The following is a 13,556-nucleotide window of genomic DNA, read 5'->3' on the forward strand; positions in this document are numbered from 1 at the left end:
ATATGGCTCCAGCCACCTAGGGAATCAAACTCCTTCAAGAGCAGGGCTGTACAAAGCAAAAGAAGTCAAAAGAACTTAAATGATCATTTATTTAACTATAAATAGTTATTGGTTAGTTATTTTCTGATTGTCTGCAGTACACTTATTTTAAATGTATAAACTAAGTGAATGTCCACAGGTAATAAAACCAGCAGGTGCATGAGTTATAGTACAGGGCTCGAACAAACTTTATCACCACCTACCCAAAACTGTCCTGAAGCATAATTGAATATGTTTAGGTTTGTTGACAGACTTCCATACAAGCCAAATGGCCAATCTAAGAGAGCAAACAAATGCAAAAAGAAACAACTTTGTGCAGCCTTCTCATGCCATCTAACACTTGAGGTGGCAATGTGACAGTGGAGATTCTGTCCCTCAGATAGTTAATTATTCCACGCTGGTGTACATGCAGAAACTGTATGTAGCAAGAAGCCAATAATGTTCGCTCCCCAAAATGTAATTGGCAAATTGATAGATTAAGGTTAGCTTTCAGAGTCCTAACATAACATAAGCCAACAAGTTAAATCCTTCATTAGCGAAAGCAACCAACTGTAAATATCGAACCAATTGCTTATGATAGAAGATTGCTGAGACTAGCACAGCATTTTTTTTCTGAGCCCTGTAAGCTAGCTAGTATAGCTGGTTAAAGGCTTGCTAACATTACAATACCCAAATAGAAGGTAAGGCTTTATTTGATCTGAAACTAATAAAACCCCAAATCAACCCAGAATTGAGTTTTAACCTAAAATTTTGTTTCGCCAAAACAGGCCATGGTGGCTACTGACTCAGAGATAGATTGTGTCACATATGCAATTATAAAAATAAGTTTGAAAAGACTGGCGAATCATCATTGAAGCAAAACACACTTCATTGCAAGGAAAATATTTTAATTATAAGGAGCTGAATATTAAAGTAAACATTTTATGCTAACAAAACCTTTACAAGTATTTTAATTGAAAACAAACACAATGAAAAGCAAGGTTTCCACAAACCAGTCTATGTCTACATGAACTGGTACCACCATTTAGAAGCATGATGTGCTGAGATAGTTATAACTGTCCACTCAGATATGTATTTTTGGCATTCATTGTTACCTCAATCATTGCATCATAAACACTAAGCACCTCGTGCAGAATTCCTAACAGACACTTCCTTACCAAAGGCTCCATCCTGATAATGACATTTCTATATGAGAGAATGAGTGTTTATCAATACCCAGTGAACTGCCTTCATTGATAAAGTTCTTAAGATTATGGATTTATTGAAAGGAGAGTTTGAATATCTTAAGTGATGAGAAATTAACATTTTCATTACTGTGAAAGCACCGTCCATAGTAATAACAAAATAAGAACTAAGATCTGACGTCATTAACAGGACAGATGATCAGAGGTGCTGTGTTTTTACCTCCCGTACTGAGGCAGGGAGTGAATAACGGGTAGAGTTTCTCAGTGAAAGACTGACCAGTGAAAGAGTAGATATGAGACCTGGCCTCAATATCATAGAAGGAGACCAGACCCTCCTCATAATCCACAAACACCCCCACCTTCTGGGGAGCCTGCTTCAAGGAGAGAGACACACAGGGAGACTCTAGAGCTTCATATTCATTCTTCTTCCTCTGACACACAGTCCAGTATCCATCCTCAGGGCTAATTATAATATCTCCCTTTCTTTTACTGGTATTTCCAGCCACTCCCAAAACCCATTTAGTCTTCCTTCTGACCTGCACCTCATAGTAAAACCTCCCTGAGGAGAACCCCTCCTTTCCCAGCACACTGAGACTATGATCAAACCTCTCTGGGTTGTCAGGGAGATTCTGTCTTATGTCTCCATATGTAACCTGTTTCCCATTATCAGACAGGAAGAGATCAGGATGAGCTGTATCAGGATCCAGAGTGACATCCACTGGGAGAAAGAGACACAGTTTAAAACAAAGTTAACTATGCACCATGAGTAACAGTAATGACATTCAGGATGATTTCGTCATGTGGCCAGTGAGAGACCACACACCTGCAAACTGCTGAATTCTCTTCAGTTCTGTTTGGAAAAGAATATAATTCACTGTTAGAACTTACTTTTTTTTCATCCTTGTATTTCTATAATTATAACAAACAAGTTTTCTCCATTTTGTGACACTGTTCCAGCAGAACATCTTTTACTTCATATCATGCTGGATCCAAATTTGCTCACTGTCTTAGAAAACATTCTGTTACTTTGAACTCTAGTGAAAAACATTACAGAATAATATCAATTCTAAAACAATTATTTAATACAAATTGATCATTTGTGGTATCTCAAGCTTTATTTCTTGCTGAAAACACTTCTGTCAAACCCTCAAAAGTTTGCCCATCAAACCCTTGAAGTCTTACTGAAGAGTAAATACTTACTGATCACTAAATACTTACCAGTCTCACCAAGTTCCTCCATTTCCTCCCTGAGTGTTTCCTGAAGCTGAGTCAGAGCTCTCCTCAGAGTCTCCACACTCAGATGAGTGTTAATGGTGATGTCAGTCCAGTCCTTGGTGTGTGGAGGGCTACACAGGGACGGGTACATCTACAGGAGTGAGGAGAGAGGAGAACTCGCTCAGGATGGGGAGGGCTGTCTGTGATGTGCTGCACTGCTATTGAGAAACAGGGGACTCTGACCTGTAGGAGGTGGATGTGGTCCTCGGTGTGAGAGAGCTGCTCCAGCTCAGTGTCTCTCCTCTTTAGCTCAGTGATTTCCTGCTGCAGCTCTTTAATGAACTCTTCAGCCTGCCGCTCTGCTGCTTCCTGCTTCTCCTCCAGCACCTGAAGCAGCTCAGCCTGGCTTCTCTCAATACAGCGCACCAGAGAACTGAAGACCTCCATACTGTCTGCCTTTTCCTTCTCTGTGGTTTTCTAACAGTAGACAAACACATTTCTTTTGCATCTCATTTAGCTTAAGCCTGAAATGCACAGTGGCTATATTTACATGCAAAGATTTTTGACAATCTGATTGAATTCATTCTGATAATGTCACGGTACGGCCCCTCCCCCCTCAAGTGTGTGTGTGCGTGTCTGTGTGTGCGTGTCTGTGTGTGCGTGTCTGTGTGTGTGCGTGTCTGTGTGTGTGTGCGTGTCCGTGTGTGCGTGTCTGTGTGTGTGTGTGTGTGTGTGTGTGCGTGTCCGTGTCTGTGTGCGTGTGTGTGTGTGCATGTCTGTGTGTGCGTGTCTGTGTGTGTGTGTCTGTGTGTGTGTGTCTGTGTTGCCACACCCTCTCGTGTTGTGCACCTGATCCTTGTTGTGTGTAATTGTCATGAGTGTATATAAGTCTCATGTCGTATCGTCAAGGTTCTCGGTGTTTGCCCCATGTAGTATGTTTGTGTGTGTTGAGTTGTGTTTGTGATTAAAAATGTATGTGCCTCCTCCCCACATCCTCCTTAACCCACTAAATGTCACAGATAATATTTTAATTAATATTGTAATAATATTTTTGAGTTGTTCATATGCACTGATCACATACGCAATGATCCGATGATTATTAATAGATTATCAGGCTGCATGTAAACATATCCATTGTGTATTAATATGTCCAGAAAGTAATAACTGCACTAGAACACACAGTTAAGTGTTTTGAGTTCAACAGACTCACCTGATTGAGTTCCACAGAGTTTTTGAGTTCATAGATCTTATTCATTCTTTCCTTGATCATAATTTGTACATTGGCCTGCATTTCCCTCAACTCAGTCTACGACAAAGGAACTTTTATTATAACACAACTCATTTAATAAAAGTTTCATTTTTGGTGTTGGAGCTTTGATTATCTAATAAGGTGATAAAGTTTATAAAATGTTTCTCACTTTCTTCTCTTTGATCTCTGTCTCTATAGGAACAGTGGTGTGAGTTATGTGGTCTCCCTCAGTGCAGAACTGACACACATATTTCTGGTCGTCTCTACAGAACAGCTCCAGAGGTCTCTCGTGTTTCTGGCAGATGTAGTCCTCCAGGTTCTCCACAGGATCGATAAGTTTGTGTTTCCTGAGTTTAGCTGTAGTTGAATGAGGCAGCAGATGAGGGTGGCAGTAGGAGACCCCACAGTCCAGACAGGACCTTAAAGCCTCCTGTTTGTTCTCAGTGCAGGAGTCACAAAGAACCATCTTGGAGAGAAGCAGATCTGCAGTGCTGTTGGATTCCACCTGAAATGATTTCTTAAACTGGGCAGCCATTGCAGAGATGAAAGCGTTCACATGCATCTCAGGCCTTTTAGAGAATTCCTCCTTACAATCTGGACACTGGCAGAGTGAACTGCTGTCCCAGCACTCTTTGAGACAGACCATGCAGAAGTTGTGACCACATGGAGTAGTGACTGGATCAGTGAACACATCCAGACAGATGGAGCACTGAAGATCTTCCTCAGACAGGACACTGTTGGACAAACCCATAGCTAATGTAGAACAAAGAGACATCATGAGGGTGAAATGAAACCAGAAATACCACACGAACTAGCTAATATTACAATACCTTTAATTTTGAAAAAAAGTCAAAACAAATGTTCAGTTCCAAATGTTCCTGTTTTACCAGTTTTAGAGCCTGTCTAAAACCTGTTCTAAAACCTGTTCTAAAACCTGTTCAACCACTTCACTGTCTATTTTATCTTGATAGCCAAACCCTCTTTATCTAAACTTCAGATGATATCATAATTTCACAGTTGATATAAGAGGTTGATATCACAATTTCAAACAACATTCAATACATCTAAACCATTTTGAACATTTGAACTTTTACCAGTTACACAACTAAAAACATGTATAGTATAACAAGTATAGATAGCAGTTAGTGGTAGAAAAAGATCATGTTCCACAGAACCCTACTCAGTAACAATATAAGAAAACTGTCCCCCTTACCTGTCCCCCTTACCTGTTCTCTTTACCTGTCCCCCTTACCTGTCCCCCTTACCTGTTCTCTTTACCTGTCCCCCTTACCTGTTCCCTTTACCTGTTCTCTTTACCTGTCCCCCTTACCTGTCCCCTTTACCTGTTCTCTTTACCTGTTCCCCTTACCTGTCCCCCTTACCTGTTCTCTTTACCTGTCCCCCTTACCTGTTCTCTTTACCTGTCCCCCTTACCTGTCCCCCTTACCTGTTCCCATTACCTGTCTCCCTTACCTGCTCCCTTTACCTGTCCCCCTTACCTGTCCCCTTTACCTGTTCTCTTTACCTGTTCTCTTTACCTGTCCCCTTTACCTGTCCCCTTTACCTGTTCCCTTTACCTGTTCCCTTTACCTGTCTCCCTTACCTGTCCCCTTTACCTGTTCCCCTTACCTGTCCCCTTTACCTGTTCCCCTTACCTGTCTCCCTTACCTGCTAAATGGTTACCTGCAGAGGTTTTAGATCCGTATCAAAATCACTGGAGAGGATTCACGCTGTATTCTGTTATACCGAAAGAAACAGGAAACTGTTAAACTGCACTGCAGTTCACTTTCATTTCAGTTTCACGTCATTTTTGCACACTGTTCAGTTAAATGTCTGGAGGGTGTGGCATGGTTTTTCTGTTGTGGTTCTAGCAGCTCCATGGAGCCCCAGCATGTCACCAGTGTGTTCAACGCAATGTGAATCTTCCGCGTCAGTGATGGGAAATAATGACCCCTGCTGGTGTTCCAGCCAGCTGGTTAGCAAAAGGAATGTGGTGTATACAGGCTGGCACCACACAGAATCGATATTTGGATCCTGCTTAGGTGCACTGACTACCTAAGCACTGACCTGCTAAGCTCTGACCAGCTAAGCCCTGACCAGCTAAGTTCTTATCTGCTAAGTGCATGCCTGCTAAGAACTGACCATGTAAACTCTTACCTGCGAAGCACCGGCCAGCTAAGTGCTGAGCAGTGAAGTGCTTTCTTGCTAAGCACTGACTAGCTAAATTCTGACCAGTTAAGTGCTGACCAGCCAAGCATTGACCAACTAAGCTCTGACCAGATAAGCTCTGACCAGATAAGCACTGATTAAGCTCTTATCTGATAAGTGCATGCCTGCTAAGCACTGACCAGCCAAGTGCTTACTTGACTAGCTAAGCACAGACCAACTAAATTCTGACAAGCTCATTTCTGACCAGCAAAATTCTGAGCAGCTAAGCACTGCCCAGCTAAGTGCTTATTTGCTAAGCACTGACCAGCTATGCACAGACCAGCTAAGCGCTGACCACATAAGCACTTAAATGCTTAGCACTTACCTGTTAAGCAGTGATCAGGTAAGCACTGACCAGGTAAGTTCTGACCAGCTAAGCTCCCAACTACTAAGCTCTGACCAGCTATGCACTTATATGCTAAGCACTGGCCAGCTAAATGCTGACCATCTAAGCATTGAAAAGCTAAATTCTGACTAGCTAAACTCTACCGAAATAAGTGCTGACCAGCTAATTTCAGACCAGCTAAGCATTGACCAGCTAAGTGCTTACTTGCTAAACACTAAACATCTAATCACTGACCTGCTAAGCTCTGACCAGCTAAGCACTTACTTGCTAAACACTGACCAGACAAGCACTGACCTGCTAAACTCTGACCAGATAAGCACTGACCAGCTAAGCACTAACCAGCTAAGTTCTGATCAGCTAGGCACTGACCCGGTAAGCACTTACTTGCTAAAAACTGACCAGACAGGCACTGACCAGCTAAACTCTGACCAGATAAGCACTGACCAGCTAAGCACTAACCAGCTAAATTCTGATCAGATAAGCACTGACCAGGTAAGCACTGACCAGCTAAGTAGTCACCTGCTATGCACTGACCAGCTAGGGTCTGGTTTAAGCTCTGGTACTGATTCAAACAAATTGAAGAATGCAGCAAAGAGTTGGTAAGGAGAAATGGTGTCAAGCTCTCTTTGCAAACTAGAAAACACAGATGACAATAGATTAATACACTCACGTTATAATGCTATGCAGTAACATTATAACACTATAGATTAATACACACACTTAACTGCGAAGCTCTGACCAGATAAGCACTGAACAGCTAAACTCTGACCAGCTAAACGCTTATCTGCTTATCTTCTTATCTCCCCATAGATTAATACACTAACGTTACAATGCTATAAACACTAATGTTACACCACTACAGATTAACACGTTAAAGTTATGCCTCTATAGATTAATACACTAACGCTATAACACCTATATATTAATACACAAACGCTATAACGCTATAGATTAATACACTAACATTATAAAGCCTACAGATTAATACAGTAACATTATGCCGCTATAGATTACACTAACACTATAGATTAATACATTAAAACTATAAAGCTTGTAGATTAATTCACTAACATTATAACGCTACAGACTAATACACTAATGCTATAACATTATAGATTAATACACTGCTATAATGTTAGATATTAATACAGTAAAGCTATAATGCTATAGTTTAATACATTAAAGATATAACGCTATAGATTAATACACTATTGCTATAATGCTATAGATTAAAACACTAAAGCTATAATGCTTATAGATTATTACACTAATGCTATACATGGCCAGGGCCAGTGGGAGCTCAGTGGCTAAAATACTTGACTAGTAATCAGAAGGTTGCCAGTTTAAACCCCACCACCAAGTTGCCACTGTTGGGCACCTGAGTGTGGCCCTTACTCTTCAATTGTGCAAGTTGTAGTCAGTCATAATTGTAAATCTCTTTGTATAAAATCATCAGATGTAAATGACACTATAGATTAATATTATAACGCTATAATGTCTATAGATTAATACACTAGCGCTATAATATTTATAGATCAATGCAATAATGCTATAATGCCTATAGATTAATACAATAATGCTATAATGCTATATATTAATACACTAACTTTATAAGACTATAGATTAATACACTAACGCTACAGATTAATACACTAACTATAACGTTATAGATTAATAAACTAATATTGTTCTTTTTGTTTGTTTTTTTATCTTGTATTATCACTCAATTATTGATTTATTACTATGATAATTATTGCTGTTATTGTTAGCTTTACTAGTAACTATTTAGTCTTATTTTGTTGTTGTTATTGTTTGATTTGTATTTTTTCTTTGTTTATCATTGTTGGTATCTGCACGTATCTTAGTTGGTATGTTCTCTCTTTGGGGGATGACTCCCACTGACTCATGAACAGTGTATTACCATTAACAAAGTCACATTAATCCTCCAAAGGAGAGTATGGGCAAAAACAGCTCTCTACACGAGAGTGTCTGCTAACGCGAGTGTCTGCTAACGAGAGTGTCTGTTAACAAGTGTGTCTGCTAACGAGAGTGTCTGCTAACGTGAGTGTCTGCTAACGAGAGTGTCTTTTAATACTGAAAATGTAAATCTAACAGAATACCAAACTGTCATTCAGTGAAAACTAAAGCAAGCAACAGTCGGGTGGAAAAATGGTTAGGTTGGAAACATACACTGCCTGGCCAAAAAAAAAAAAAAGGTCACACACTAATATTTCGTTGGACCGCCTTTAGCTTTGATTATGGCATGCATTCGCTGTGGCATCATTTCCACAAGCTTCTGCAATGTCACAACATTTATTTCTGTCCAGAACTGCATTAATTTTTCCTAAAGGTCTTGTATTGCTGATGGGAGATTTGGAAAGTCTTCTCCAGCACATCCCAAAGATACTCAATGAGGTTCAGTTCTGGACTCTGTGGTGGCGAATCCATATATGAAAACAATGTCTCATGCTCCCTGAATCACTCTTGCACAATTTGAGCCCGATGAATCCTGGAATTGTCATCTTGGAATATGCCCATGCCATCAGGGAAGAAAAAATCCATTGATGGAATAACCTGGTCATTCAGTATATTCAGGTAGTCAGCTGACCTCATTCTTTGGGCATACAACATTGCTGAACCTACACCTGACCAACTGCAGCAACCCCAGATCATAGCAGTGCCCCCACAGGCTTGTACGGTAGGCACTAGGCATGATGGGTGCATCACTTCAGCTGCCTCTCTTCTTACCCTGATGCACCCATCACTCTGGAACAGGGTAAATCTGGACTCATCAGACCACATGACCTTCTTCCATTGCTCCAGAGTCCAATCTTTATGCTCCCTAGTAAATTGAAGCCATTTTTGCCGGTTAGCTTCACTGACAAGTGGTTTTCTTAAGGCTACACAGCTATTTAGTCTCAATCCCTTGAGTTCCCTTCGCATTGTGTGTGTGGAAATGCTCTTACTTTCACTATTAAACATATCCCTGAGTTCTACTGTTGTTTTTATACGATTTGATGTCACCACATTTAAGTGATCGCCGATCACGATCATTCAAAGTTTTTTTCCGGCCACATTCCTTCCTCAAAGATGATGTTTCTCCACTGTCCTTCCACTTTTTAATAATGCGTTGGACAGTTCTTAACCCGATTTTAGTAGTTTCAGCAATCTCCTTAGATGTTTTCTCTGCTTGATGCATGTCAATCATTTGACCCTTCTGAAACAGATTAACATATTTTCCACGACCACAGGATGTGTCTTTCGACATGGTTGTTTAACAAATGAGAAGCTACTCACTGCGTCAGTTTGGGTTAAATAATTTCTTGCCAGCAATGGGAGACTCTTACCTATTTGCTTAGTTAAATCCAGGTGGTGACCGTTTTTTGGCCAGGCAGTGTAGTTAGGTTGTCGATCAGACAAACATGATGTTTGAAAAGTGCTTAGATTGCTAAACAGGGATTTATTGAATAAATGAACAGATGACAGAATACATGAACAACCTTATTAAATCTCAATAAGTTTGTTATTAAAGTGCATGTGTGTGGTACTTATTGTGACCTGACACACAGAGGAAATCACAAATCAAGTAAAAAGACATGCAAACAACAGCTTCATGAAGAATGTTAATCTTTTATTTAACAGATCAAACCATGAAAACAAACCTATACAGTGTGTGTGTGTGTGTGTGTGGATGTGTTCCCATCCACACACAAGAGTTAAATACCGCACATCTTCTGAAGCATTTTCACTTTCAAAAAGAAAAATAAAGGAAATTAAACAAACCATAACAACAAAACTGTGCAGTTATTTTCCCACTAATATTGTGTCAGTAAACAACAAGGGCCCTTCTCTGTGCTTTTACTCATGAGTCCTCTCAGAGAAAGAGTGCAGTTTCAGGGACAGTTTGCCCCTTTTTCAATCTGTGTAACTTCACTCCAGAAAGCTGAAAGTGTTGATCCAGGATCAGCAGCTGGGGCAGCATTTCTCCTCCTCCTCCGCCTGAGAGCAGCGTGAGGGCTCTCCTGTGCTTTCTCTGTCCTTCCCTTCCACCATGAGAGGGTGAAAATACAGACCGCACATCACCACACAACCACTACTGAACCAAACGAGATCATATATTGCTACAAAAGAAAAGGTTATTCTAGTTATTCCCACAGTCCAGATTCTGCTGCAACCAGACCAGTCTGTATAGAAATAAAATATCTGCAGACTTATGTTATTGTCATACATTACGTAACATCACCATAAAAGTGGTGAGGTTATGATTAGACATGACTGTCATGACATTTTGGTTAAAGCCAGGTGGAACTGACCCCAGTGTGACTCAAGAGAGAATGTAGTGGCCTGAGACAGCTGTTTGACTCAGCCCGAAGCTAGACATGGTCCCCAGCTGGTGAGACCCCAAAATGAAGAATCCCGATTTACTTTTTTTTGGTTCTAACTTCCAAGAACTCTGCACCCATTTTTGGGCAAAAATCAGGATTTTAGGGCAAAGCCATTTATGACGTTAGCAGTGACTAGCCTGGTCTGCTAGTGAAAAACCAGCCAGTGTGTCTTTGAACAGTCAGTTTCTTCAGTCCTTCTGGACAACAATACAAAACAAACCACTACATGATTAGTGCCAGTCAGACATCTTCATCTAGTGATGAGGAGTTTAGTAGTCCAGTGCTCAGTGGCCTCCGATGTCACCCAGACCAGCGTTCACAAATCCGTTCACATAAACCACCATGACTGGATCAGTTGATGTGTTACAAAATAGAAAACAATGTCAGTATGCATATAATGGAACAGTAAATAGTTTTACAAACTGCAGTGTTAGCGAGTGAACTGTGTGTGAATCAGAGGTGGGTAGTAATGCAATTCATGTACACTGTTACATTTACTTTAATGAATGTCCTGAATGTTTATACTGCTACCCGAGTACATTCGTCAATTTAAAAAAAATTTACTTTTACTCTGTTAAATTCATCTTTGTTACTCCTGTCCCATTTATAAATATTTTAATTATTTGTAATTAATTTTTTGCATTTCCTTCAACCTGAACTGTGCAGCATGTATGGGTTCCTGCAATCACTAAAGAAATTGGTGCTGTTTCCTAATGTGCATTATAATATGAAAGTGTTGTTATCTAACATCATTAAGGACATTCTGAACAGCAATAATAGCAAAAAACTGTGAAAAACATTTATTATTACATTTACTTAAGTAATCATTTAAATGACTACTTTTTTTCTACTTGAGTAGTTATTAATTTAATATAACAATACTTTTACTTGAGTACAGTTATTCGCTACTCTACCCACCTCTGGTGTGAATGTTGTGTAAACATTGTTTTAACATCGCGATCATTTTACTGATTATTATGGATACAGTGAGACATTAAAAGAACCTTTCAGTATACATCTAATCAGGTCAAATGGTCTAGCTTAGACTGAAAACAAATATAAGAAATGTTTTCTGACTGTGAGAAAGTGCACACATGACTATTTGAACAATGCAGAAGCTCTAGGTAACTCTTGAAATGTCATAAACCCAGTGAGAGGCATTCGATAAACTATGCATGTTTTGGTTTTCAGTGTGAAATCACCAGAAGTACGAGAAAATATGTACAACTGGACATGTTCTTTACTCATATCTATATACACCAGCCAAATTGAAGGGATCCTACTGTCACGTCTGGCCTGATATAGGCTCCTACACACAGTACACACCTGCTTGAGCCCTAGAACAGCTACAGTGGGGAGAAGGAGCATGCTGGCCTTGTGTAGAAGAGTGATGGATGTGCGATTAGACTTGGAAGTGTGATGGATGTGCGATTAGACTTGGAAGTGTGATGGATGTGTGATTAGACTTGGAAGTGTGATGGATGTGTGATTGGTCTTGGAAGTGTGATGGATGTGTGACTAGACTTGGAAGTGTGATGGATGTATAGATTTATGAAAGAACAGCGAGTCAATCCAGGGCCATGGAGCAGATGAGAGGGGCTTTAAAATAAAGCACTGCAGGGGCTTCTGGGATTGGACTCCTTGAACCTTTAATAACCAATTTAATGCAATGTCCCAATAATCAAATCTAATTTAAACAGTTTTAGATTCAGTACTTTTTCATTTTCAAATAACATTCATGCAGGACATTTTACTTATGTATTTATTGCAATTCCACCATTATTAATAGTCCAACCAATGAGCATGAAGAGGCGTATCTGATGAAACTGCCTAGACCATCTCGAACGCCGTTTCTCACCAACTGGAATGGTATAAGCAGTTTATAAAGGTATAAAGCCACGTTACAGTTGTTAGAGAGAACTACATCATGTCTTTCATATCCTCACACTGCTGTTAGAGCACTACAGCATGTCCTCACACTCCTGTTAGAGCACTACAGCATGTCCTCACACTGCTGATAGAGCACTACGGCATGTCCTCACTCTGCTGTTATGTTATATCCTCACATACCTTTACTGTTCTCTGTTGGCCAATCATACCTGCAAATAATCTATTTTTCCATTAATCTGTGAGTTGTTGGTGTTTTCTTAGTCCTATAAGTAACAAATGCAGTAAATCAGTGTGATATCTGATGGTTTGGAGACATGTTTGGTGTCTAACTGTCTCTTTACAATGGAATCATCGGTAGCCACTTCATTGAAAATCTTTTCTATAAAAACATATTCTTCAAATAGCAGTATCAAATGCCATTCTTAAGATGTGAAGTCTAATTTTTAAAGCAACCTATTTGTAAACATCTTGGAAAATATCATGGAGAGTATATACTTACACATTTAAATTCAAAGTGAAACTACATTATCATCCACACAAAAGTGGACACATTTTTAGACTGATTCTGGTTGTTTAAGATGGCTACCTCCGTTATATGACAGAATTAAGCTATACATTATAGTTTTTTAAATTCTGTATGTATTGTTTTTTTTAATAGGCTTTGCTACCTCCTAAACCGCACCAATGAGTCTGTGTGACATTATTTAAAAACTCAGTGAATACTGAGGCAACAAGTGAAGAGTTAAGCATGTGTGTATAGAGAAGGCTTGAGGTGAGAGAGCATCCAGTAAGTGCCGACTAAATTAGCCTCATAGTTCCAGTGAAAAATAGCCAACTATGTTTAAGGTAAGTGGAGAAATGTACAAATGAGATTATTTGTTGAACCATTCCTTTACACACACACACACACACACACACACACACACACACACACACACACACACATATATAAATAGTATGAAAACCGTTTTTTGTTTTGAACCAGCTCCCGACTACGGAAAACCAACCTATGCAAATGATCGCTCTGCTGCCCCGTGTGG

At 39.8% G+C, this 13,556-nt stretch overlaps 2 protein-coding genes across 5 annotated transcripts in view; both read right to left on the reverse strand.

Moving 5' to 3' along the window:
• Positions 1-963: 963 nt before the first annotated feature.
• LOC113567930 (E3 ubiquitin-protein ligase TRIM39-like) lies at positions 964-5,501 on the reverse strand. Of its 2 annotated transcripts, XM_081725451.1 has the most exons (7): positions 5,371-5,501; positions 3,857-4,440; positions 3,649-3,744; positions 2,682-2,915; positions 2,442-2,589; positions 2,047-2,073; positions 964-1,941 (listed from the first exon to the last, which is right to left on the reverse strand). In XM_081725451.1, the coding sequence occupies exons 2-7, from the start codon at positions 4,436-4,438 to the stop codon at positions 1,391-1,393; spliced, it is 1,638 nt and encodes a 545-aa protein (XP_081581577.1). In that variant the 5' UTR covers positions 4,439-4,440; positions 5,371-5,501; the 3' UTR covers positions 964-1,390. The 2 variants fall into 2 exon arrangements, with proteins under 2 accessions (XP_081581577.1, XP_035375752.2); XM_035519859.2 differs by lacking the exon at positions 5,371-5,501 and having other exon boundaries at positions 3,857-4,465.
• A 4,350-nt stretch (positions 5,502-9,851) lies between these two features.
• The window catches only part of sorcs2 (sortilin-related VPS10 domain containing receptor 2), a 230,121-nt gene continuing 226,416 nt past the window's right edge, over positions 9,852-13,556 (reverse strand). For all 3 annotated transcript variants that reach the window (XM_081725448.1, XM_081725449.1, XM_081725450.1), the window contains exon 27: positions 9,852-13,556. This exon is cut by the window's right edge and continues 1,534 nt beyond it. The gene's annotated coding sequence lies outside the window, so the exon portion shown is untranslated.

The sequence above is a fragment of the Electrophorus electricus genome, chromosome 13 (genome assembly GCF_041902795.1).
Source record: "Electrophorus electricus isolate QZ-2024a chromosome 13, ASM4190279v1, whole genome shotgun sequence".
In the NCBI taxonomy this organism is placed as follows: Eukaryota; Metazoa; Chordata; class Actinopteri; order Gymnotiformes; family Gymnotidae; genus Electrophorus; species Electrophorus electricus.

Excerpts from the sequence above, each read along its gene's own strand:
- LOC113567930 (XM_035519859.2), bottom strand. The coding sequence starts at position 4,465 with ATGATGTCTCTTTGTTCTACATTAGCTATGGGTTTGTCCAACAGTGTC. Across the intron at positions 3,745-3,856 it reads CAGAGATCAAAGAGAAGAAA|ACTGAGTTGAGGGAAATGCA; the intron begins GTGAGAAACATT and ends CCTTTGTCGTAG. Across the intron at positions 2,590-2,681 it reads ACCACATCCACCTCCTACAG|ATGTACCCGTCCCTGTGTAG; the intron begins GTCAGAGTCCCC and ends TCACTCCTGTAG.